Raw genomic sequence first — 24389 nt, forward strand, 5'->3', positions numbered from 1 at the left:
GCAGGTGCCTAACGCAGATCCCGAGCTGCACCGCAGGCACGTGGAGCGCACGCGTCGGGAGGCCCAGCTGGCAGCCCTGCAGTACGAGGAGGAACGGATGAGAACAAAACAGATCCAGAGGGAAGCTGTCCTGGACTTTGTTAAGGTACCTTCTTTTAGTACCTGCTTGATACTTCATCTTTCCTGTGTCCCTTAGTGAAAATTAATTGCCAAGTTCATCGATACTTGAACCTTGCACTTGTGGGCATGTGTGGCACTTGATAAAAAGAAAAAGGAGAAACAGCATTTATTTCCATTCAGTGTTGGTGCTGTAGCTTGACACACAGACAGAAGTAGAACTGAGGAAGAAGATGGAAAAGATTTACCCAAAATATGATTGTTGTGAAGAATTCTTTTTTTACATAGTCCCCCTCGTTCTCATTTTTTCATTTGCATAGATGTAACAGGGTTGGTATAAGAAAGAAAAGGTCTTTATTTAAGATGACATAAAGGCCATTTCATTTTGGAAACAAATTTGGCAGAGAAGAAATTAATCATTAACACAAGATGATAATGTTGGATGCTCTATTTTGGTATTTTATGATGCTTAAATAAGTTACCTCCAAGTAAAGCACAGGTAAAAATTTATGGTACATCAGATACTCCATGAGCACTTCATCTTCACTTGCTATTTCACTGTAGTCAAAATTAAGTGGTCTCCTGCTTAACATGCACTTTTTTTAATATCCTAGTTGTCTTTAAATTTATTGTACTGTTCAGTGCCCTGATGACACACCCCACCCCCCCACCCCCCAAATCTCACTATCAGAAAAATGATAAATGTTACAGTTACTATTTTGGGCTCAGGATGGACTGTGGAGAGGAAAAGAATGTTATATTGCATTCATGTAATGTTTAAAGTTAGTTTAGAAAAAGGTTTTTAGCTGCCCAAAACTAGGCTTTTTGTTAGTTACCAACTAATGTCAGGCCCCTGGTAATATTTTATAGAAAAGCTGCTTTTATTAAAGGTTCAGCTCAGTCTTTCAGTTACAGACTTTAGATATTTAGGAGGCATTTTGTTTATTGATGAGCCTTTTGAGTTATGTTTTCTTTGTTTTTCTTCTGTTGCCTTTGTTATTTATGAGCACTTTATTCTCAGCAATTAAATTCCTCCCTTGGGTTATATTTTGGGTTTATTATGCATCTTTAATATGCAAAAACAATTTGAGTTTTCTGTTTCCATATAGAATAAAGGTTTCTTTTTTACTAGGCATATCAGTGAAGTTTCAGTTCAATGGAAACTTGCAATTTCCCCAATACATTTTATTTAAAACTAAGACTTCTTGTGTTTTAAAACACTTCTAAATTATGCTATTTTGTTCTGAGGTTTTTTTTCTCTGTCACATTATTTTACATTGGTCTTTCATTTTTCCTTTTTCTCTATAGCAAAAAGCATCCTTAAGTCCTCAGAAGCAAAGTCCTCTAGATAGTGAGGTAAGAGTATTCCTGGGAATGTCAGCACCTGAATTCTTAGCTCTCTCCATCAAAGAGATTTTCCTGATTATTGAGCACTCTTCAGGACTGAATTTTAGCATTATTGTTAACCCTTGGGTTGGGTTGGTTTTTTTCCTCCAGTCTAATATTTCCTTCTGTTTGTGTAGATTGCCTGTCTGAGTGTGTTGTTACGTTGTTTCTTGTATGTTTTCTATGTTCTCTACAGAAAAAACATTTCTTATTACATTTTAAGATGCTCCTTGCAAGCAGTACTTTCTAACATGACTATTCAGACAAACTATTGTGTTGTAGTCATCCTTCATTGGTCAGTTTTCTCCCAGTTTTATATTGTTGGATCACCAGTTATCCCAGAAAGACTAAACTTTGAAATTTTGAAGGCTATCAGAAAAAAAAAAAGGAAAAAAAACAAACCCACAAACACAAAACTAAAAAGCTTCCTTCTAGTGTAGTAGTATAATCAAAACTAATAGGTCATTAGGGAACACAAATCGTACAAGGCTCAGTCTTCTAGAATATACACAGCTGAGCCAGTGACATCTATGCACTCTCTGCATCAGATTTCTGCATAGTAATAGCTCTTCCACTGCTTGCCATTCCCATTTCCCTCCAGGGAAAGATAAATCACTTGACAGTTTTAATCAGATCAAAACTTCTAATAGTATAATGAATATAAATAGCTCTTTAGCAGCATTTTCCAACTCTTTTTTGCTAGAAAATTACTGAAACGTGGGATAATTGAAATAGTTTTTGCTCCTTTTCCTTCTTAATGTTCTTCTGTTCTTAATTTTTAAGGGTTCTTAGTTCTACCACAGTAAGAACTGTGAATATAGAGTTGTCTGTATTTACTTGAGACAAAATAGAAAGCAGAGTAATGGATTCCTTGAGTCATACAGATACACTTTAATTCATGAGTCTTGTGTCTGTATATCCCTAGAGTTCCATGTACTTGATGGATTTTTTGGAAAAGCCTCACAATGCTGTAAACAAGCAGTACATGTTCCAAAATGTCTGTCTGTTCACGTACTGTGTGTTTCTGACATCCTGTGTGTTTCTGACATTACTCCCATCTCTCCCACCTCCCAGTGTCCCTTTCCATCCAGAAGGTCTCAGCATACTGATGATAGTGCCTTGTTAGTGGTAAGATCCTGCACGCAATGGCCTTTTTATGTGGCAGATTCTAGAGCATAGAAATAACAATATGTAATGTTTGTCTCAGATTAGACCAACTATTTTAGGGCTAATCTAAATAGCATAAAACATGAGCATCCTTGAAAAGTGGCTTAGCTGTGAACTTTAGTAGCATGAATATGTTGATACTTGTACTATCAGCCATTTGTTAAAAATATAATGGTGCTTTTCCACAAAATAATTAGCTTACCTTTTCCTGAGAGCAGAACAAAATTACTGATAGTAAAGAACAGCGTCTAAAATTCAAAATTCACCTCTAGTTGTTCTGGATTGATTCTTTCTCCATTTATCTTGCTTCCTAATTGATGGGCTCTTCAGTGTCAATTTTAATGCAATTTTAATGCTTTGAATACAGCCTTAACACTTACTTGCATCCTGCACATCGTTAGAAATACTTAGTATCTTGGTAACCATAAAAACTTCTCTACATTTGAATAGCTACAAATCATGAAATATTCCTTATACCTTTTTATATTTTATTGATTAAGATGTCTTTAAAATCATCTGGTTTTAACACTTAGCAAAAATAAGAACATTTATGTACTTATTACATGTTTTATGCTATTTCGTCCTTTGTGGCACCTTAGTGATGTAGCATAATGAAAGAATATAATTAATGCCACAATCCATGTTTAGAAAAGAACAATACACCTGATTTGCCTGCTGTTGCATGACTGCATGCTTGGGATTTATTTTATTAATTCATGTGCTTCCATTATCTGCCTAGATTTTCTTTAGTTGGTACTCTCAGAATATCTGTGTCCAGAACATGTTGGTCAAGATATTTACTGTCTCTTTATTCAGACTTCTTGGTTTTCCAGCTTTCATGTGACTAGCACGGTGTGGGAGAAAAATAAAGCTCATAATATTAGAGAGAGGTTTAGTTGTTATGCATGTGCCTGGTTAGAGAAATCCCAATCAATAAGCATATAAAAATGGGCCTTCATGTTTAAACAATAAGAAACAGGCAAATAGCAATATTTGGGATTGAGTGTTTATATTCTGTTGTCAGTGAATTCATTTTTTTAATTTATTTTAAATATACTTTTAGGGACCCCATTTTTATTTGATTGTGTGATTTCATCACTTTTGTTGTAAATTAATGATATAATTTTATGTTACACTACTTGAATTTTCACAAATTATTTTGAAACTGTTTTTCATCACTGTTTGTTTCTTTTATGTCTTTAACCGAGTTACATCCTTGCACTTCACAAAAAAATAAGACAGGCTGGTAGGGAAAGATTGAGCTAGATGTGAAAGGAATAATTTCTCCATTCATTTTTCTTTTGTTTCCTTGCTGTTTTTAGCAGCACTGAACTATAACAGGATATGAAATTCTGAGTTTTCTGGACTGCTGAAGTATGATCTGTAGCTCTATTTTGTAGTGGAAGTACACACTGTGTCTAATGATGACATATGCCAGGGCAGCTGTTTCTGGCAATTATTGTGACTGGAACACTAAGCTCAGGCAACCTCATGAATTTATAATGTTGTTGTTTTCACATATGTATTTTGTATGATAAAACTTGTCCAGTAACAAAGAAATGCTCATTAGTTTGCTTCCTCCACCAAAGTATCGAGGCGTTTCATATCAAAATTTGTTTGCCAATGGCTGTTTTCAGTACACATTTTCCATTTACATGTTTTTTCTCTCTGTCATTTTCTTTCTCTGCATAAAGACTACATGCAGTAGTGTAAACTTTACCTTACAAAACTTTTGGATATTGAAACTTGCAGATAGGTTAGTGTAAAGAAAAACAAATTTCTACTGTTTGTTTTTTTGTTGTTTTGTTTTGTAGCTTTATGGTGTGGGAGTAACACTTTGTGGCAAAAGAGGGGAATGTTACATCAAGTTGTAGTAAAAAAAAAATCTTTTGTTCAACATTTCCCCGATGACGTCAGAGTACTGTAAAATGGCAATCACTTCTTTTGCTCCAAACAATATTTTCAGCTTAGATGTAAGGAAAAGATTAAAAAGTAACCAGTCTAATGAGTAGCTGGAAAGCAAGTGAGCTTTCTTTTACTTCACAGCTTCCCTCTTCTGGTGTTGTTACTGCTTTAACAAATTTTCTTGAAACCAAAATTTAGGTTGTGAATCTTCTTTGTTAGATCTTACATCCTGTTTTCTTTTGGTCTTCTCTTTGTTGTCTTTTATCACTAATTAAAGTATATTCACGTGGCACACGCTACTCTTACCATTTTCTTCTGTTTATAAACAATTTCAGTACAATCTGACCTCACAAAATTGCTACCCATACTTTCTATGGATATTAATAGCTGAGTTTAGTTTTACATTTCTTCTACATACCTGTGATTTGAAGTGGAGTTTGACTGTAGGACTTCATTGCACACGGTGGTGGATTTTGTTGACTTGTAACAGCCAGACTAAAAATGTTGCTGAATGAAGAAATGTGATCACCGGCCTCTTGAGCTGTGTGCCTCAAGGTTCTATATTAGTCATGTCCTGGGGGCCATTCTCACAAGGTCATTAGTGACAGGACAAGAGGGAATGGCTTCAAGCTGCAACAGGGGAGGATTAGACTGGACATTAGGAAAAAATTTTTCACAGAAAGAGTGGTTAGACACTGGAATAGGCTGCCCAGGGAGGTGGTTGAGTCACCATCCCTGGATGTGTTTAAGGGTCATTTGGATGTGGTGTTGGTGGATATGGTTTGGGGGAGAACTTTGTAGAGTTGGAGTGGTGCTTGGACTCGGTGATCCCAAGGGTCTTTTCCAACCTGAGTAGTTCTATGATTCTATGATAAGAGTGGTCCAGTTTGTTACAATTGCTCTTGCTTGTTGAGATAGTATCAAGCCTTCACAGTTGGCCATTGATTTCAGCCTTGATTGCTTATGAATCTCTTTTTTTTTTCTTTTTTTTCCAAATACTTTCCTGTTTTCTCTCATGCTGTCCCTTACAGTGTGAGTAATATGGAAGGAAAAGCAAGCCAAAACATCCTCTCAAGCTGCTCAGTTTCTCTGTTGGTGAAGGCCATGAAATACTTGATAAGCATCAGGCAGCTGGTGTGACCTCTTCCTTTGGTAACCTTTGTGTCACTGCTGCCTCGTGCTCCCTTCACTGAAGTGTTTTCTTGTTGTGGTCTTAAACATCATGTTGCTGTTGGCCCAGGGGATCTTTGAAACATTTTAAGTGAAGGCTTTTAGGCACCAGTGTGCTACAAATAATAATGGTATGAATAAAGTAAGCAGGACTTGAATTATGCTAAGTTGTGCCCTGGAGTTTTCTCTCAGACCATTGGCATCCATTTGTGTATTCAAAGGCTTAATAGTCACATTCCCTTAAAATATCCTTATTTGGCTGGTCCAGAGTTCTGGTTGAGCTCTGCTTTGGCAGTCCCTGTATCTACACTTGTTCCTGACTCAGGGAGTTGTCTCTGGCTTCAGTGCTTGACCTAAAGACCAAGTGCAGCATGAGCACGTGCAGTAGAGTGTTGTAAGTCTGAATTGCAGCATCCTGGTTCCTTTTGTATTGCAGCTGCCTTTTCTTACAGTTATTCTTTGCCTCACTTCTTCCCTTATTCCTTCTCTTTCTCTCCCTGCTGTCCCTGACAGAATGGCTTTGAGCCTCTTTTTGTGTTTGAGATTGACAGTAACACCAATACCATTAAAAGGAGGCCAGGGACTCGCAAACAGGTGAAGAGCATGCAGTGTGTGGCTGTTGTGGTTGTCCTACCCTGTGCTGTGCCCTGTTCCCCTTCCCTTCTGGGTATGTGGGTTGTGACAACTTCTTGTTAGTCTGCGTTGAGGTTGTCTTGCCCTTTTCATACAGGAATAAGCAGTTATGTTAATGTTATAGACCACCTACTTCTGTTTTATTTTTGGCTGTTCTCTTATATTAGCTAATGTTTTGCTTAAGTCAAGTGATGTTTTGAAACTTTAATAACAAAACAAACAAAAAGACCCCACAATTTTTGCTCTGCTACAGGGAAACAGGCTGTCTTGAGGATCGGCTGTTTAGTCTGCTTAGGACCTAAAGATGTTTGTGTTTAAGGCTGCTTTGAGTATAACAATCTCCTTCTAGTACTGTTCTGAAGTGGCAGAACAGTTGCAAATAATTTGAAATACTTACGCTCCTAAGTGTGATATTCACATCTGTAGAGTTTCTAGGTGTCATTTGGTGTTCTTTTCCTGTGCGGAACTGCCACTTTGCTATTTGAATGCTGCTTCAGAATGTATAAGTCCATTCTTGAGCCATTCAGTCCTCAAATGTTAATATTTTGATTGTGCTTTCACAAAGACATGAAATTTGGCTTTCTAGATCCACTGTCAGTGACAGATTGGCATGCTAGAGCTCCTGTTCTGTAAACATGAAGTTGTTAATTTGATTGGTTTTCGTATTGGTTATAATTGGAATTTGGCTGCACTTTATTTGTGACAACACTGCAAATATTCACCTTGACATCTTCCCCAAGAGCTTGATTGCACCCACAGAATCTTGTTTGCTTTGTGTGTCATTCACAAGGATCAGCATGAAGTGTTTATGGCAGACACTGTGTGTGTTCTTGATCCTGCTGGATGTGGGTTTCTCTGATTTTATAAATTTGATAAGAAAGTAAATTACTAAAAATGCCTAAGGTACTTGAAACATGGAAAAGCAAGCTATTTATTTCAAATAGTGACTCAGAATGAACTGTTGTAGGGTAAAACTTCCTTTTGTCTGATGGCATTGGTCTTACTTAATTGTTACTTAAAAAAGCTTTTACCTCACTTACTGTTCTTAATGTTCTTAACTGCTTTTGATGTCACTGTGCTGTGTGTAAAAGAAACATTACACCTCCCAAGGTTATTAGCCAGAAAGTTTAGGAGGGTAGGAAGGCTTTAACTGTAGTTCAGCAAGGATGCATCTCTTGCCTGCTAAGTGTTTCTGAGAATGTGATCATGATCACTTCTTCCTTTGCAACATGCCTGCTGCATCCCACCTTTATGCATGACCCATCACCTGTTTGCTAACACTGCTGCTGCCTTCTCTTTCTTCCTGCATTCAGTCACTCTCAGGGTTGAATCAAGAAAGCTGTGCTACTACCCTGCCTAGTGCCTCTTCTACCTTCAGTCCTGTCAAGGTATCTCTTGCTATTATCATTCTTCAATAAAGCCAACAAAAAGTCTTGGATACACACATCTGTTTTAACAGGTGTTAGTCTGTCAGCTTCTAATCAAAAGTTCAGGTAGGGTATGAATCCGATTTACCTGATTAAACTGTGATATTACCTCATCTTAGCTTTAGGCTGTCTGCAGGAGACCTAAGCTGTAAAAACATGGTAACCAGTCTCTGCTCAGAGGGGTTCATGGTTGTCTTTGATGTTGCTTTTTTCTGTACAAGATTATTTACTCTTGACCCAGTTGAGTTAATCAAAAGTACTCTTCTTGTATTCTTTACCAGCTTACTTTTGAATAACAGATACCCTATATTTTTTTCTCTTCTGTGGAAACTGTTACACTAAATGAATTCAGCACAAGAAATCATTAGCCTGGCTAAGCACTGTAATAAAACCACAGTGTATGTCACTGGGGAAGGTGATGCTCAGAAAACAGTTTTGCATTAGCAGAAGTGTCAGAGATGGATCTGTATTGGTGCTGCCATAATGCAAGTTCTGCGTGTTATTTAATTATCTGTTTTTCCACATCCCCTTTACAAAGAACACTTTGCAGCTTTTGATTGGAAGGAAGAGTGGACAAAGATCTGTCATTGCACAGGCAGTGCTGTTTCATCATTCTTTTTCCTCAGAAAAAAACAATTGTGTCATTTCTGCAAAATAAAAAACTTTCTGCAGAGATGAGATTTGAGGAACAACATACTGTATTTTTTCACATTTCTGGGTTGGGTTGTTTTGGTGGTGTTTTGTTGTTTTTTTTTTCTGAAGCACATTTAGATGGGTGGAGCCGTTTTTTAAAAACACAGCAAATTTAAATATAGTCACAGCTTTTCCAGATTAGGACCATTTATGCTCTTTTGCTTTTTTGTCCACAGAGTGATGACAGATCTGCCATCTCCCCTGGCTCACCTACCACTCAGACAGGTAACAAGGAAAGGAAGACAAAATTCTGAAAAATAAGATCAAAATGCCTGCTTGCTTAATTGTACTATGAAGAGAAGGGAGCTTGTGTTCCCATCTCTGTGTGTGGCACTGCTGCATTTGAGAATTTACCCAGTTATTTGGGTTCCCTTAGAAGCACAGGAGGGAAGAGACAGCAGGGGTGAAGCGTGTCCTCAGGCAGTGTAGGGTTTGGCTGTTCTAGGCCTTCATACAGGCTTTGGCACACAGATGCATTCAGCAACAGTCAGAACAGTTGTTGGAATTGCGATGTGGAATGTGCTTTGCCTGCAAATGTCCCTGGAAGCACCTCTTCCTGCTCTGTGCTTTTATCATGCATGGCTGGAATTTATTTTGTCATTATTATATTAAAATTTTTGGTTTTGTTCTTTTTAATTACCACATTGCTGAACCCATTTCCTATTTAAACTCTAACCATTTCCTTCTTCCTCCTTTCCTTTCCTATGCCTTTCCACATTTGTTTAGTCCACCTTTCCCCTCCATATCCTGGCCATGCAGCCCCACCTTCCTATAGAAACCCTTCCCAGCGACCTGAGAGTTTCCTTTACCGAACAGCTGTCAGGGATGAAGCAAACAAAGGTAGGTTACATAGCTCAGAAATCAGCTAGTTTTGCTACATGATTTAATGTCTGTATTACCTGGTTTTGCACTCTCTGTTACTTCAGGTCATTATCATCAAACTTCCACTTTGTAGTTCCATGTGTAGACACATAGCATGAAATACTTTGTGAGCGAGCCATTTTTTATTTAGAGCTGTCAAATACTCTTTTGTCATGTTTGTGGAAATGTGGGAATTTATTCTTCCAGGTCTGTGCCTAGACCTAAAAAGATGCCAAGGAAATGCCACAAAAGCCTTCAACAGCTGAGGAAGGGCCCCTTGATAAATTTTGCTACAGGGTGCTAAAATGTTCTACACAGTAGCATGTAACAAAAAGTTCTGTAGGCAATGACTGAACTGTTTCAACATGTTCCACCCAGCAAAACTTTGTCCTCCTTTGTGAGTTATTATCAAACAGAATCTAAGCAAAGGAAAACAATTTAAAGAACACCTCATTTACATTATTATTTCATTAGCTTGACTAATAATCAAATGAAAGAAATAGATGTGTGCAAAGGAATGCACTGTACCTATTCTGGAGCCTTGTGTGTGCATGAATAGTGCAGTGGTGAAGGACAGTCAGCCACACAGTGCTTAGTGATTTCCTTGGCTTCATGTTCCTTTTTTAGCTGTTACTTCATCTTCCACCCGTGCCTTGTCTCCTGCCCATGATCCTGCAGACCCCAGAGTAAGACAGAGCTCCAAACAGCGAGAGGAGGAGCTGGAACTGATAGAGCAGCTACGTAAGGTGAGTGCTGCCAGGAGCCAGCACCTGGGCATCTTAGCAAGTGCATCGAGTGCACCCTGCTAAACGTGTCCTGTTGTTTTGGACTGGTTACACTCAACCAAGATGGTGCACGTTTTACCAAAATGAAAGGGCATTGTACAGTCTGAGTGATTCTTTCCGATGGATGCGGTGGTGCTCACATCGCTTTTTGTGGTGGATAAAGTCAGCTTCAAATTCTGTAAAACAAACCATGCTGTTTCCTGCTTCTGAGTGTCTGATGATTTCTGCCTTTAAAGTAAATGTGTGCTTGCTTTCTTCCTTATCAGCCTTCACACTTGTAAGGAACTCCCTGGAAAGTTAGCTCACTGTCTTCCTTTTAATCTCTTTTTAAAAATGCCTCTTTGCTGTAAAGTCCACAGAAAAGCAGCTGGAGTGCAGAGACTGCTGCCAGTCATGCTGATAGCATGGTTTCCTTGTGTGCCCTGGATCCATCTATTTATTCTTGCCTTTATCCTTAGTCAAGTGCAGAACATCTGAGGCACAAATAATGCCTTATACTTGTGGGTTTTGTCTGTTTAGGGGCCACTACACTCCTGTTTTGTGTCTGGGTACAATGACAATACACTTGAGTATTTAAAATGTTACATGGAATTAAAGTAGTGATCTGCTTTGCCCCAGACTTGTTTCTGGAGAGCAGGAAGGGATTCCTTGAGGAATCAATTGTCTGAATGTTGCCAAGAAATAAGACTTCCTATTTGTTAAAGCTGATTTTAAAAGCCATAAGCATCCCAGATGGACAGAGATAATTCCTTCTCTTTGTAAATTTTAAAGTAGTAACTTGCTCCTTTTAGAGAAAGGAGATGGTAATCTTAAGTAAAACAAAACAAAACCTGGTCCTGTTTACACTGCCTCTCGTCTGTTATCTTAGAATGCTTTGTGTCTTTTTCTGCTTCCCAGGTAGGCATAATTTTCTTCTTTTTAATATTTTTAAAAAATTAGATACAGCATAACAGAACTAAGTGAAATTCACACAGTGTTTGAAATAAGATTAAAAGCCTGGATGGAATTTTTATTGATTCCCTTACACAAATGCTAACAACCTCTTTTTTTTTTTTTTTAACTATATACACTAAGTAGTATAGATTTTTCTTTACAGGCAAAATTGTTGTCTTGACTTTTGTTAACTGTGGTGTCCTCCAACCCACAAAGAAAATTATTTTCCCTTCTCTTGGCAGAACCATTCTCTGAGAGTATGTAGGATTAGGAAAACTGTTCCTAGACCCTGATTTCCATTATTGTTGAATAATGAAGTCCCCTGGGCAGTACAATGAAAACTGTTGATCGTTGAACTCGATTGCTCCTAGACTGTGGTCAGCTCTGGGCCACAGCAGTGCAAAAAGCTTTCCTTGATGTTATTCAGAAAATGTCATGAGGGTGGACAAAGAGATGTGATGCAAGCACTCTGCCTCTCATAAAATGTTCTGCAGAATGAAACAGCTGGAGGAAACCAGCTCTTACTTTTTGTGTGTCCACGTTCATTTTCCTACAGAATATAGAGTCACGGTTGAAGGTGTCGTTGCCCAGTGACCTTGGAGCAGCTCTTACTGATGGGGTTGTTCTGTGCCATTTAGCTAATCACGTCCGTCCCCGCTCTGTTCCCAGCATTCATGTCCCCTCACCTGCTGTTGTAAGTATATAATAATGATAGTGCTTTATAGGTGTCCAAAACAACAATCCAACAAAGTCCTGTAATCTAGACAAATGCTGAACTCCACGTTCTGCTTTGTGAACACACTTGAGAAAAAATAACCATCTGTTCTGCCTAGAAAAAGGTCTGTGGCATCATTAAAAAAATACACTTGTGTTTGTTTCATTTAAATGAAGTTACTTCTAACAGAGATTGTTAGAAAATGTTAACATTTTCAAGTCCTCCTTACGTTAACTTGAAAACTGGTGAAATTAGAGACCATTCAGCCTGGAAACTGAAATAAGGTCTTTCAAAAGATCAAAAGGTCTGAGACTTTCAGGAAAACGTTAGGGAAATACAACATTCTCTACGACATTTAGGATCCCACAACACCAGACAGTGAAAACAGGCAGAGAAGCCAAGTTGATTCCTGTGTCCACTTTACAGCATAACAGATTCCTCTGCTTGGGAATTTTAGCAGAGCACACTCAAGCTACTTGGAGAACAGCATCTCCTGGAACAAAACAAATCAGTTGTACCTTTGCAATAGCAGGAAAGAAGGTTGTTCTGTCTGGGAACTGTTCAGACCAAGGAAGGAAACACATGGAGAAAATTTCCAAAGTTGTTTCTCTTCCCATGCCTGACTGTAGTGTTTCTGGAAAGCAACAAAATTAATTTATTTCTGGGTGCATTACTGTGTATCATCTAGGGAAAGCACAGAATTAGAGAACAGTCAAGAACTGTGAAACAACAATATGTTATTTACATAATCTGTATTTTTGGAAGTTGGAAAGTTCAGGGAGAATATTTGGGGTCAGCTACCTAAAAGCAGTATGAACAGGCAGATTGTTTGTTATGCACCTTTACATTGTATGAATAAAGAAAAGAAAAAAGGGAAGAAGTTGTTCCTAGGGGGAAGAAGTTGAAACATGCATATTGTTTGCTTTTCCTTATTTTGGAGTCAGTCTTTGTGTTGGTTGGAATTCAAACTGGCACTTACAGCGCTGCCCACTATATCATTGTGGTTCCTCTCCCTTGGGCTTAATGTGAGCAAGCAGATGTCTTCATTATTTTGAGAACGATTGAACTGGACACACCAACATTCTAGGCAGCTTGGGGAATCATGGAGACCAGGCACATACAGCTGCTATTCACAAGACTTAGGTCACTGCCAATATCTTTTCAATGGCCTGGTTTCATGTGCTGTCGAGTATTCTGTGTTGGGAATTAAATCATGGCTTTGTCATATAAATCCCAAGGAAGAGGCAGCCTTCAGCCACACGGCTTCAGGAGCCAAAGAGGCATCATGTCATTTCTCAGTCACAATGTGATCTTTGTATTCCCTCTGTCCTCTGGGAGAGAAAGAAGTCAGTGCTGAGCCTTTAACCTGCTTTTTTTGGTGGGGAAATACAGCACAGAGCAGAAATCCCAGCACTTAACAGAAAAGTATTGAACCCACAGAGGCTGCTCCCTGCTGCTACATAGGCTGTGGGTGGCTTGTTCAAAGGAGCAGGAAGCTTGTGTCTCTTTCACCAGAAAAGAATAAGCTTCAAGAATAGAAACAAAACAGAGCCTGTGCCGTGATAATGTCTGTGCAGAGGTGTGAAAGCTAACTGTAGCAAAAAGCTTGCTTGAAAAAGTGCCGGAGAGTGCAATTCAAACAGCTACATCAAACACATCTACAAGAGGTTTGCAAACAGCAAGCTTCAATTCCAGTATTTTCTGGTTTCATCTAGCCTTTTTTTTTTTTTAATCTCTTTGGTAATTGAAATGTTTTGAAATTAATATATTTTTGTATTGTAGTAATCCAGAACAGACTCCAGATTGCTTCATATCATGAAATTGCTCTGAAATCACAGCATGGAAACCATGCATGTGTGTTTCATTCAAAATATATATTTTCAAATTCTCATACTGTAGTCACTAAAACCAATAGCCTGTTTTATATAACACCTTGTGTATAAATATTGCTTAGCTTGGAATGGTCTTCTTAAAAAAAACAAAACATCCAGCATTCATAAATTAGCTTTTCATAAAATAGCTTTGAATTTTGGGCTTGCTTTTCTTAAATAAAAGAAAAAGAAAACTTCAACAGAACCTGCTTTGAATTAGACAAGCTTATGTCAGTGCAGTATGTTTTTGCAAAGACATTTATTAAGAATTGCATTTAAATAAAAAGTAAAGATCTTTTAAAACCCTGCCAGTTAAGAATGCTGTTTCCCTGCCTCCTTTGCTTCTTTGCAGCCTAAACTTACAATGGCAAAATGCAGACGAAATGTGGAGAATTTCTTGGAAGCTTGCAGAAGGATTGGAGTGCCTCAGGTATGTATTTCTCTTATCCTGACAGTGCAGGTTTTAATGATGCTTCAGAAAATAAAACCTTCTTTGAAAGATTTGATAAAAGCAGAATTATTTGAAATTTAGCAGGTTCAGGTATAAGCTGAGTCTTGTAGTATAGATTGAACTTACCTTACATTGTCTTTCAGACCACATTGAAGACTGATACAGTTTTATCAGAGATCTGATTCACTCAGATTCATAATAGCTGATGCAGCTTGAGTCTGTCTTTAGAACTGCAAGGTGTTTCCATAAAAGCAATGACGTTTTCTCGAGGTTAGATATTTAACAGCTTAAAAGTGGGATAAAATTTGGATGATGTTTTGCATGTTTTACTTCTCTCGCAAAGCTTTTCATGTTCTTCAGAATAATTCTCTTACGTGAATGTCTTTAATGTCTTACCAACAAGTAGCAGGATTACTGGCCTTTCTCTGATGGTAGCTATCTTTGCATAGATCCTAACTCTTGCTATGTACCAGTAGTAGAAATCTGTTCTCTGGTATTCCTTGTCCCCATCTGCAACTTGAAAGATTTAGAAGGTAGAAAAGTATAAATTAGTCCGTCTGAGTCCATTTATCCTGTTTCTGTGATTCCTGTCCTTTCCACTTTGTCTTACTCAGCAGCTGTCTCAGCACAAATAGTTTTGATGCACCATGTTTTTCTTATTCTAGTGTATTAATTGATTTGATTTTCTTACACTGTTAAGCATTAGTGTTTCTGTTCTAGATGCTGTTTTCTTTCTTTTGTGTTGTGAAAGGGAAAAGTAAACCTAGTGACTCATTTCCCAGCTATTTCTAAAAGCAATGTTCTCAAGTCAGTCATGCAGTATTTTCTGGTGTTTTCAAATAGCTTTACTTGCTGGCATTTGAGCCATTGGGATTTTAGGATAACATTGAGCTGCCTGGTAATTTCACATGGTTCAATGGTGAGTTGCACTGGGACGTGGCAGGGAGTTGTAAGTGCTCGTTAGTACTTTGAGAGCCTGCACTATTTTGACCCCCTAAGAAATTTCAGACTTCCAGCAGAACTGCACAGTATAAATTCCTCCAGGGCAAAATTGTTCAGTTCTGTCCCAGCTCCCCTATTTATGACTCCCTCAGATATGAAGACGTAATTTTTATGGGATTGCACTATGGAGCAGATTACTGAAATGTCCCACATTTAAAAACAAGCAAAAAAGCCATTCAAGAAGAAGTTCCCCGTAGGCCAAATCTGTTACACCTACTGCCAGGAGCCTCCTGTTTTTCTCATACTTCTTGCTTTCATGTGGAAGAGTTCAAGGAGAGTGTCTCTGGAGAAACTTACTGAAATACCTGAACTCCACAGTTGCTCTCACATGTCTGGGTTACATATTTACTGAGATGTGAACGTAAGATGACCTGTATGCAAGAACAGCGTGGCAGCCTAGTGTATTTTTCTTGAAAAAATGCCTGCAGGTATTTCCTTTCATTTGAATTCTAATTACAAAAATAAAAGGCTTTCCAGAAGTATGGATCTATGTAGAAATACTTCCCTGCTAAGAGGAAGGCTCCTTCTAGAAAATGCTGATGACAGGCACCACAGCAGAGCAGCTGTTTCTCTAGGACTTTGCTAGTTAAAGCCTTTGCATCAAGAGACACTGACAGTTGAACAGACTGATGTGTTTGCACATCTAGATGTCACTGCTACACAACAGTTACCTGTGTGAAAGGGAGGGAAGAGGTACACAGTGGGAGGGTACTACATTCAAGCACCAGTTTCACATAAATAATTCCTTGTCTTACGGTTTTCATTAATGAGCACACATGTGGAGACTTAGCTTTGGTGAGTAGTTGGTGCCAACAGCATCTCAGAAACCTGTAGCCTGTTCATTTTCCCCAGAGAAGAGTGGTTATCACTAAGGCATGTGTCAAGTGCTGTTTTTAACAACAAAGACTGTTCCATGTTGAAGTTTTACAGGTGACAGGCACCTCGCTGAACACTAAATATTTGCATTGAGTTCTTTGCAATTGAATTCTTGCAGATTCCTTTGTGAGAATTAACCAGCTGTGATATGCTTTTTGAACATGTAGGTTCTGTATCTGAGATGTCTGATGACAGTCTGCTTCGTGGATGTTGCTATGGCTAACTGACTGACCTTTTTTTTTCTGTCTGTTTTCCCTTCCTGCTCACACACTCTGGACAGGACAATCTTTGTTCCCCTTCTGACATTCTTCAGCTAAACCTCAGCGTTAAGAGAACAGTTGAGACTCTTCTTTCCCTGGGGACAGATTCAGAAGAATCCAGTCTTGTCTCCCTTTCCATTCAGCTCTGGGGCTTTGTGGTGTTTTACTGTACCCTGATGCTAACGCTCTGTATGTTCTATCGCTGGGTCTTTTTTCTCTAGCTGGAGGACAGTGTTGCTGCTTCCTCCCTCCGCTCTGGGGCTTGGGAAAGGCTTCTGCTTTTCGTCAAGACTGCGTGTATGACGTGCTTTCTTTGCCACTGATGGGACAGAGGTGACAAGTACAATGTGTAAACACATTGGTGCACACAACCCTCTGTGACATAATTCACATTTGTATGTGCTGTGTCAGATTGAGCAGATATTGTGCCTTTGCCAGGGAGGAAGTGCTGTCTGTGGGCTGGAGCGAGGGACTGAGGTTAGGTCACTTGGTGGGTGCTGTAGTCTGCTGAGGAGTGATGGACTACTGGGAAAAACTGCCTCCTTGGTTTGTGCCCCAGTTTCCCCATCTGTACAGTTGCAGTTGCACCCATCTTGATAACTTGCTTGAGGATTATCTCATGAAAAATGTTAAAGGATGTGAGGGATTTTTTTCAACATCAGGGTTCTTGATGAGATCACAGTCTCAGGAGACATGGTCTAGTAAGTTTTGTCCACAGGACTTTGGAAGTGATACTTTTTTCTTCCCCCTGGTCCCTTATCCTCCCTCTGAGAACATAACATTTGATTTCTCGTATTTGTAAACTCTGGTGTATTACTGTGAATCATGATTTTTAAAATAACTGTCAGTTAATCTTGAGCTACTTGAGCTTCATAACAGATCAAGAAGAAAATTTTCAGATAAACTGAGCTCCTCAAGAGCTTTGGGAGAAAAGTTTTTTTGGCCCAGAAAGAAATCAGATCCCACAGAATGTCACAGCATTTTCCTGTGCTCTGGATAAAGCTTAACAAAAAACTTATTGAGTTACCACTTAATTGTGGGTGCCCCAACCCATGCTTGTTCCATGCTTATTCCCTTCTTCCTCTTACCCTGTCATGCTCAGAAACCTTTGTATCCTGCGATTGCAGAAATGTAAGTTTTACAGAACTCAGGTAGTCTACCACAAAGCTTCACAGCTTTTCCCTCCTGGGAAAAGCATCCTGGTGCTTTAATGCTTTCATGTCTCAGGGACACATCAGAACTTCAGGGCACTGGCCATGCGATGTGTAAAAGACCATGTCTTCTCAGAGTGTAGATTGATTCAGGGAACTCTGCCCAAAGACCAGTGACAGGTAAGTGGGAAGTTAAATGGCTGTTCCAAATGTGTTCCCAATAAATTTCTCTTGTATCTGAAAACAGAGCAAGTGGCTTGTAAGCCCAGTTCAAGTGGTGTTAGTGTTCCAGTGTTAACCTGGCAACAGCTCTGAAGCACAGTTTAAGATACACAGGAGTTCAGTTGCAAATGTTGTTGCTATCAGTAAAAATGTGTCATGTGTACATGGATCTCACAAACTTTTGTAACATGAAGTGAGTATTCAACAAAGGATCAAGCAGAGGAGTTGGTGCCTTCTTTCCAAATCACACAAAGTGTTCTGTCCAAGCAAAACATTTTTGAGGAAAGAGGGGACCTTTGACGGGGGAGATTGTTTTATTTTTAAATAAGCTATTTTTGCACAGCTTACTGGTATGAACTAAAATGAACTCAGTTCTATGTTTCTGAACTCTACTGAACACTGTGATAAAAGCTGCAAGGGGTTTGACACTAACGGTGCCTTCCAGTTTTTAAATTTTGTTTGTCATGACTGTGGTATGGAGTCATTCCAAAGGTTTTCCCCTTATCTGTTTGCATACATAAGAAAAAAAAGATAAGGCATATTTGCTCAAGTTTACAAGTATTTTCTCAAAAAGCACACTTTTTTCAAAATAACATCAATTTGCTGGAGGAAAAATGTCTCTCAGCCTGCTGGTATGGCTTACTGTGAGAGTTTCAGCCTGGGTTGATTTGTTTTCTCTCCACTCTGAGCTTTGTGGGAGGAGTGTTGGCTGCCACTGTTCATGCTGAAGGATTTCTTCAACATAAAAAGTCAGTAAAGATTGAAATAGTGGAGAAATGCAGGTCGATGTGGAAATAACGTGTGAAAAATAACCTCTCCAGCTCTATAGGAAGGGCAGACTTTGGTTAGTTCCTACAGAAACAGAACCGTTGGACGTGTATCCTGACTGCTGTGGAGTGAGGATGGCCAGGATGTGCCAAGGACTTAACATAGGATAAGGCTTTAAATTCTGAGAATAGCACAATTATTAATAAACACTTTGAAACCTCTTTTTGCATTTTGCGTATTACTCTTATTCCTTGGAGTGCTGTGGAGGTGACCTGCCCAGCAGATGTGCTTCTGGAAGATAAATCAACAGCAGTGACTCACATAACATAGGATGGATGTTTGCCTAGAAATGTTCTGTTGGTTTTTCGTTGCCTTGAACAGGAGAAACAGCATTTTCTACCTTTATGGACAAAGTTATTTCAGTCCTACATAGAAGCAAGTTTTTTCTTCCATGAAACAACTTGTGCTTTCTGCTTTTTTTTTTGTGCCTTCCAAGGAATTATTGTAATGATAGGGATCAGCACAGACACACAGACAGGACTTCAGGTGGGCAGTGTGTCTCATGAGATGAAAACTGCTTTTAATATGACATTTCTTCTTAGACTTGTTGCATAGTGTTTCCATGGCACACACCAGTATTTAAATCTCTGCTTTAATGCAGGTCTTGCCTCACGCTGTCCAGGCTTGCTGCATGAGGGCTCCCTCAAAAAGGCAGTTGTGTTTTGGAAAGAAAGCCAAGGTTCCTTTTCTACTCTGTGTAGTAGCAGGGTCATTGTCTTGAAGCAAAGCTTTCCCCCTCAAGTTCATCTACTTCTGGTTTCACAAGATGCTGCCATTTCAGTGTGGGCAGAGAGAAGAGGCCAATTTGCTGCTCCCCGCTTCTCCCACAATCCTTTTTCAAATTTGTGTTTGATAAACACAAGGATTTACCCCAAGGCCTCCTCCTTTGAGTGGTCACGTTCACGGTTCATTAGTCACAAGCAGCAATTTCATTTCATTCCTCTGTGTGTGTGAGCTGTCTGTAACATTTCATATTTCAGTCACCTTTTGCTTAATTTTTTCTTTTTTTTTTTTTCTTTTCAGTTGAGTGTTTTTCATCCATTTTGTTTTTGTCTTTGTTTTGTTCCCCATTCAGGAGCAATTATGTTTGCCTCTCCATATTTTAGAAGAGAAGGGTTTGACACAGGTAGCTGTGACTGTCCAGGCGCTCCTGGAGCTGGCGCCCCCAAAGCAGCAGCAACTTCACCACTTGTCTGCTGTGTAAAGACCTCCAGGACCTTTTGGGTTACCTTGGCTAAGCAGAAGGACGTGAAGACTTTACTGCCCGTGCAGTGCATCCAAACACACAGAGCTCTGTTCTAAGGAAATGAGTTTCCGTGATTCCTGACAGGAATGTTTTACGTCATTTCTCCATTTTTTTTGGAGATCGCAACAGTTTCCAATAACATTTTTATTATCGATATTTTTGCCCCTTATTTAAAAAAAAAAACAGTTCATTGGGAGGAGGGCAGGGAATTCCAGTGGCTGGCTGTTGGAGCCAGCTGTGGAGACTGGCCTTGTAGACTGAAGACATGAGTGTAGAGTCTGGAAAGCAATTGCTAGGGGAATTTGTTTGGGGGTGGGGGGGGGAGAAAGGATGTTGCTGCAGTGGGCACATGAGGAGAGAAATTTCTTTCCTCCCCTGCAGGGTTCAAAGAAAGAGAGTTTCTTTGCCTCCAAAGAACAACAGCTATTTCTCTTATATATTTAAAAAATTGCAACACACAGTCTTAACCTGCAGTGTTTGATAGCAGGGTCACCTCATGCAGCTGTTAACTTGTGTTGGCATGTGCTCATTGCTTAAAATTTGAAGGGAAAAAAAAAAAAAAGATCAGTTTATTTCTTAAGGGAAAAAAATACTTCATGTTTTCTCCACAAGAAACATCTTAGTAAAAAGTTACTAAACCAGAACTGTTCACATTGTATCAATTGCATCAGAATTCTTGCTGGGTTCACTTTCTGTTTGAGTTTTAGCATGTCTTTATCAGGAAGTTTTTCCAACATCAGTGGAGGAAGGTCTCCTGCCTCCTCTCACCTCCCCTTCTGGGCATGTAGAGATGTTTGGTTACTCAATGGTTTTGTCAAACCACGACTAGATGTCACCAAGAGCCATGGATGTATTTTCACTGCAGGATGAAGAATTGCAGCCTCTCATACTAATCATTAGAAACCCATTATCAAATAATACATTCATTAGGGGCTGAAGCACCCCAGGCAGACATGCCAGCAGTGATGAATGTCCCAGACACTGAGAAATGTATTATCTTAAGAACACAATTACTGAACTTCCACAGGTGAGCTGCATGTTGCCAAAGCAGCAATCTGTTGCAAACAGTGGTCTGTTTGTGGGTTTAACAAGGCTTTAATAAATAAAGCCTTTTATCATTGGCATTTATGTAGAGTTTCACTGGCTTTACAGAACTATCATGACTTTCTTCCTCTTCCCTTAACATAAAAAAGGAAATTGAATATGCAGGAATGGGAGAGACCAAGCTCACTACCAGATCAGTTACCATTGTGATTTGTTGTTTTACACACACACACACACACTTACACTTACACTTGGGGAGGTATTTGAAGCAGAATACACCAAGAGGATTTACTGGGGATAATGGAAGGAGGAGGAATGGGAACAGGCTGGCTAAAGGTCATTTTTGCTGAAGTAAACCTGCCTTGGGAACACTGGCAAGGACTGGTCTTAGCTGGATTTTTTCCCTTTTTGATTTGCAGTTTTGTTTCCACTTTGTTTTGCTTCATGTATTTCTTTTAAGGTCCATTCTGGTGACTGTTTGAATCCCCTGCTGCACATAATTATTCCAGTTGGTTCTTATTGCCATTGGCTGATCACATTGCAAGTGGAGAAGAACACCTGAAGGGTGTTTTAAGGTGCCCAGATGACAAGGGAAGCCTTTTTGTACCTGGTAAGTGCGTTGCCTTGAGCCCTGCAAGAAATGAAAATGCCAATAACGTGCAGTACCCAGAGGAAGGGAGCAGCTCTTTACAGACACACTTTCCTCCTTAAGCCTGGCTAGTGTTTCACTTAATTTTGCTTGCAAGGAGTGTTGGTTATTCTTAAAGGATTACATAAAAGTGTCTGAAGTCTCTGCTGTCGTTTGCTGAGTGGAATATTCTGCCACTTGCAGCCAACAGTGCAGACCACAGGGTTTCCTGTGTGTGTGCAGATAATTTGAAAGAGGGAGGCACTGACTTCATCTTGGTTTTCAATATTGGGTCACTTGTATCATTACAGGGGCATGTTAACTTTTTTAATAGCACACCCCTTGTGGAGTATTGAAGTATTCCCATTTTAAGAAAACTGTTCCCTCCATGAATTGTGAGGGTGTGTTGTTTGCTCCAGTCCAGCTTCCAGCACTTGGGGAAAACAAAACTGAACAGTGTTTGGGTTGGTGGAAGTTTGGCATTTCATTAATATTAGTTTTTAGGAATTAATGGGCTGGGCAGTTGAGCCTTTTCCTGTCGTGCCTGGTCACCACAGCTGCCCTCTGCAGGAGCAGTGGCTGCACACAGCAGCTGAGTTGGTGTAAAGAGTTGGTGGTATGGCTGGACAGGTGGCCTGTCCCCAGTGTCACTGTGTCCTCAGCAATGCTTCACTCTGGCAGTTCCAATGTATGTGGTCGTGTTAGTTTGACATTTATAATCCTGTGTTTTCATGCTGGCAAAGACTAAAGCTTGACCAGATGCTTAGGACAAAAATCCAAACCTGAAATTTCATCACATGGTTTATTTAATGTATTATACCAAAAACAATTTTGGTTCTGTTTTGCAAAATAGTTTGGGATTTTTTTGTGTATTTATGTGCAATTTTTGTTGTATCCCATGGAAAGAGTATTTTAAAGAAGCCGTATGAAAATTTATGCTGTGTGTTAAAGCAAAGAGGCAATTGTCTTTCCTTTCTGGGGCATTTGTGTTGGAGGATGTGGGAGGAGTGTTTGGTGCTTGCTGGTGTTTGTCTGTTGTGTCACACTCTTCCCTCCAGCTCTGCTGAGCCCTGAGCAGCACCAGGGGCTCAGTGAGGTCACTTACACACTCCAGATCAGGCAGCACAGGCACTTGACAGCCCTGATGGCATTGTGATGGTTGGGGCAAAACAGCCAAGGTTTGGGTCTCTCCCTTGTGAAGGGGGAGGCTTTCCTAAAGGCCCCAGCCTCGGTGGCCTGCTTAAAATAAATCAGAGACAACTCTTTACACCAAGAATGCCTCTGTTGTTCTTGGTCGTGACATGATGGCATATAGTATTTTTACCCTTTTATGGCTATAAATGGTTCTTTGAAATAAGGTTTTAGAAACAGAGGACTTTTAAGGTGAATTTGGACATCTAAAAGTTTGTTTTGTATAGAGATTGTGATGTTTTACAAAGCGATTAATTTTGTTATTTCTGAAAACAGTGTAAACGTGTAATTAATAAGAGTAAAGGATTTTAAAGCTTCATCCCATGCTGTATGTCTGTAAATACATTCCATAATTTCTAAGTCTGTTACATATAAATGTGTCTGAATATTGTATACTTTATTTTAAATTGCCTGTATTCTGCCAGTAGTGTGAACTTCTAGCACATTGATAATATAAAAGGAAACCATGGGTAATTTGAAATAAAGTTTTAAAACTTACATGACTTACTGTATTTCTTCCTGCTGTTTTTCTGTTGCATCAATGAATGTCACATCCTCTGTGTTGGGTGTTTATTTCCCCTCCCCTGTCATCACAGTTGGCAATGGACCTGGTTTGTTTCCCTAGTTTTCAAAGTTAACCAGGAGAGAAAAGCTGGGATGGCAGCATGGCCATGGTCCCCAGGCAAGGGCTTCTCTCCTCACCTGGGAGGTGTGAGCTCGTGGGGGGGTCAGTCTGGTTAAAAACCTTTGTTCCTGTCACACTGGTCACCCAGTGGCCAGGATGCTCATGTTGGGACTTGAGATTTCAGCACCCCCCACCTTGCTGGAATAGCAAACCCTCTTCTACTGTTGCCTTTTTTTTTCCCCCCCCAGGATTCTATTTTGTTCTCTGCTGAAAGGCAAGCAGAGCCCCACAGATGCCACGGTGCAGATTGCAGGTGTTTGGCTGAAGGACTAAAACGTGCCTGGAGTTTGGTACGAACAGTGGAGACCTGTTGCCCCTCCCTGCTGTCCCACGTTTTCCTTAGCTCAAAACCTCTGCAGGGTTTTATGGTCTAAACTTCATTCCTTCCACTCCCAACAGGTCACCTGCTAACACCCACCACCTCCGGGAAGTACTATTCCCAAACGGAATGTATCAAGGGAACGGTGTATGAAAGAGTTAAATCAGGACCCAACTCCGGCGGCTGCTGCGGGACCCGGGCTCAGAGCTGGGGTGCAGGGACCACCCTGGCCCAGCTCCCGCCGGCAGCAGCCGGAGCCCCCCCTGCCCGCACAGCCTGTGGGGACCACAACGTGGCTGCGGTACCTGGGGGGGAACGAGGAGACCCTCAGGATCCCAGCGGGCGGCCGCTCCCCGCTCTCCCCGGTGCTGAGCTCTGAGCCAAAGGCTCCTGCCTGGCAGCTCCCTGGGCTGCTCGCCTCGCCTTGCAGAGCTTTTGGCAACAGCCCAGCTTGGCCACGGGGATGTTCGGACGGGGCCAGCAGGGGCAGGTGGCAAAGCGCAGCAGGTTTGCAGGGTTGGATCTCGCTCTGCTGGGGGGGAGGGTCTCGCCGCAGCCCCGCGGCGGGGCTGGGTCTGTCTGGCAGTGACAGCCGTGCCAGGAGGGGCTCCCCTCGGGGAGCTGCTCCCCCGCTCCCTCCAGCCGCGGGCAGCGTGCCGGGCTCTGCTTCCCTTGGCCGGGAGGCGCTGGGAGCTGTTCTCTGTGCGGGCATCTTGCAGGACTGTCCCCTGCCCACCCGATGCCGGCACTGGCAGCAGGGAAGGTGCTGCCCCGGCCTCCCCGCCCGCACACACCAGCGCTTCGGCCACGGCCGGGGCTGCGG

General features: G+C 40.5%; 1 protein-coding gene across 13 annotated transcripts in view; it reads left to right on the forward strand.

The window, feature by feature from the left end:
- The window catches only part of LRCH3 (leucine rich repeats and calponin homology domain containing 3), a 62661-nt gene extending 39596 nt beyond the window's left edge, over positions 1-23065 (forward strand). For 2 of the 13 annotated variants that reach the window (XM_051626801.1, XM_051626805.1), the window contains exons 12-22: positions 5-145; positions 1426-1473; positions 2578-2631; positions 6259-6339; positions 7692-7766; positions 8675-8723; positions 9225-9338; positions 9987-10105; positions 11634-11771; positions 14016-14093; positions 16273-18614. In XM_051626801.1, coding sequence (XP_051482761.1) covers positions 5-145; positions 1426-1473; positions 2578-2631; positions 6259-6339; positions 7692-7766; positions 8675-8723; positions 9225-9338; positions 9987-10105; positions 11634-11771; positions 14016-14093; positions 16273-16473 — 1098 coding nt within the window. In that variant the 3' untranslated portion in view covers positions 16474-18614. Of the gene's footprint in view, positions 1-4; positions 146-1425; positions 1474-2577; positions 2632-6258; positions 6340-7691; positions 7767-8674; positions 8724-9224; positions 9339-9986; positions 10106-11633; positions 11772-14015; positions 14094-16272; positions 18615-19528 lie in introns of those variants that run through there. The other 11 variants (XM_051626802.1, XM_051626806.1, XM_051626804.1 and 8 more) reach the window with 11 other exon arrangements.
- Positions 23066-24389: the final 1324 nt, after the last annotated feature.

This window comes from Apus apus, chromosome 8 (assembly GCF_020740795.1).
Source record: "Apus apus isolate bApuApu2 chromosome 8, bApuApu2.pri.cur, whole genome shotgun sequence".
Classification (NCBI taxonomy): domain Eukaryota; kingdom Metazoa; phylum Chordata; class Aves; order Apodiformes; family Apodidae; genus Apus; species Apus apus.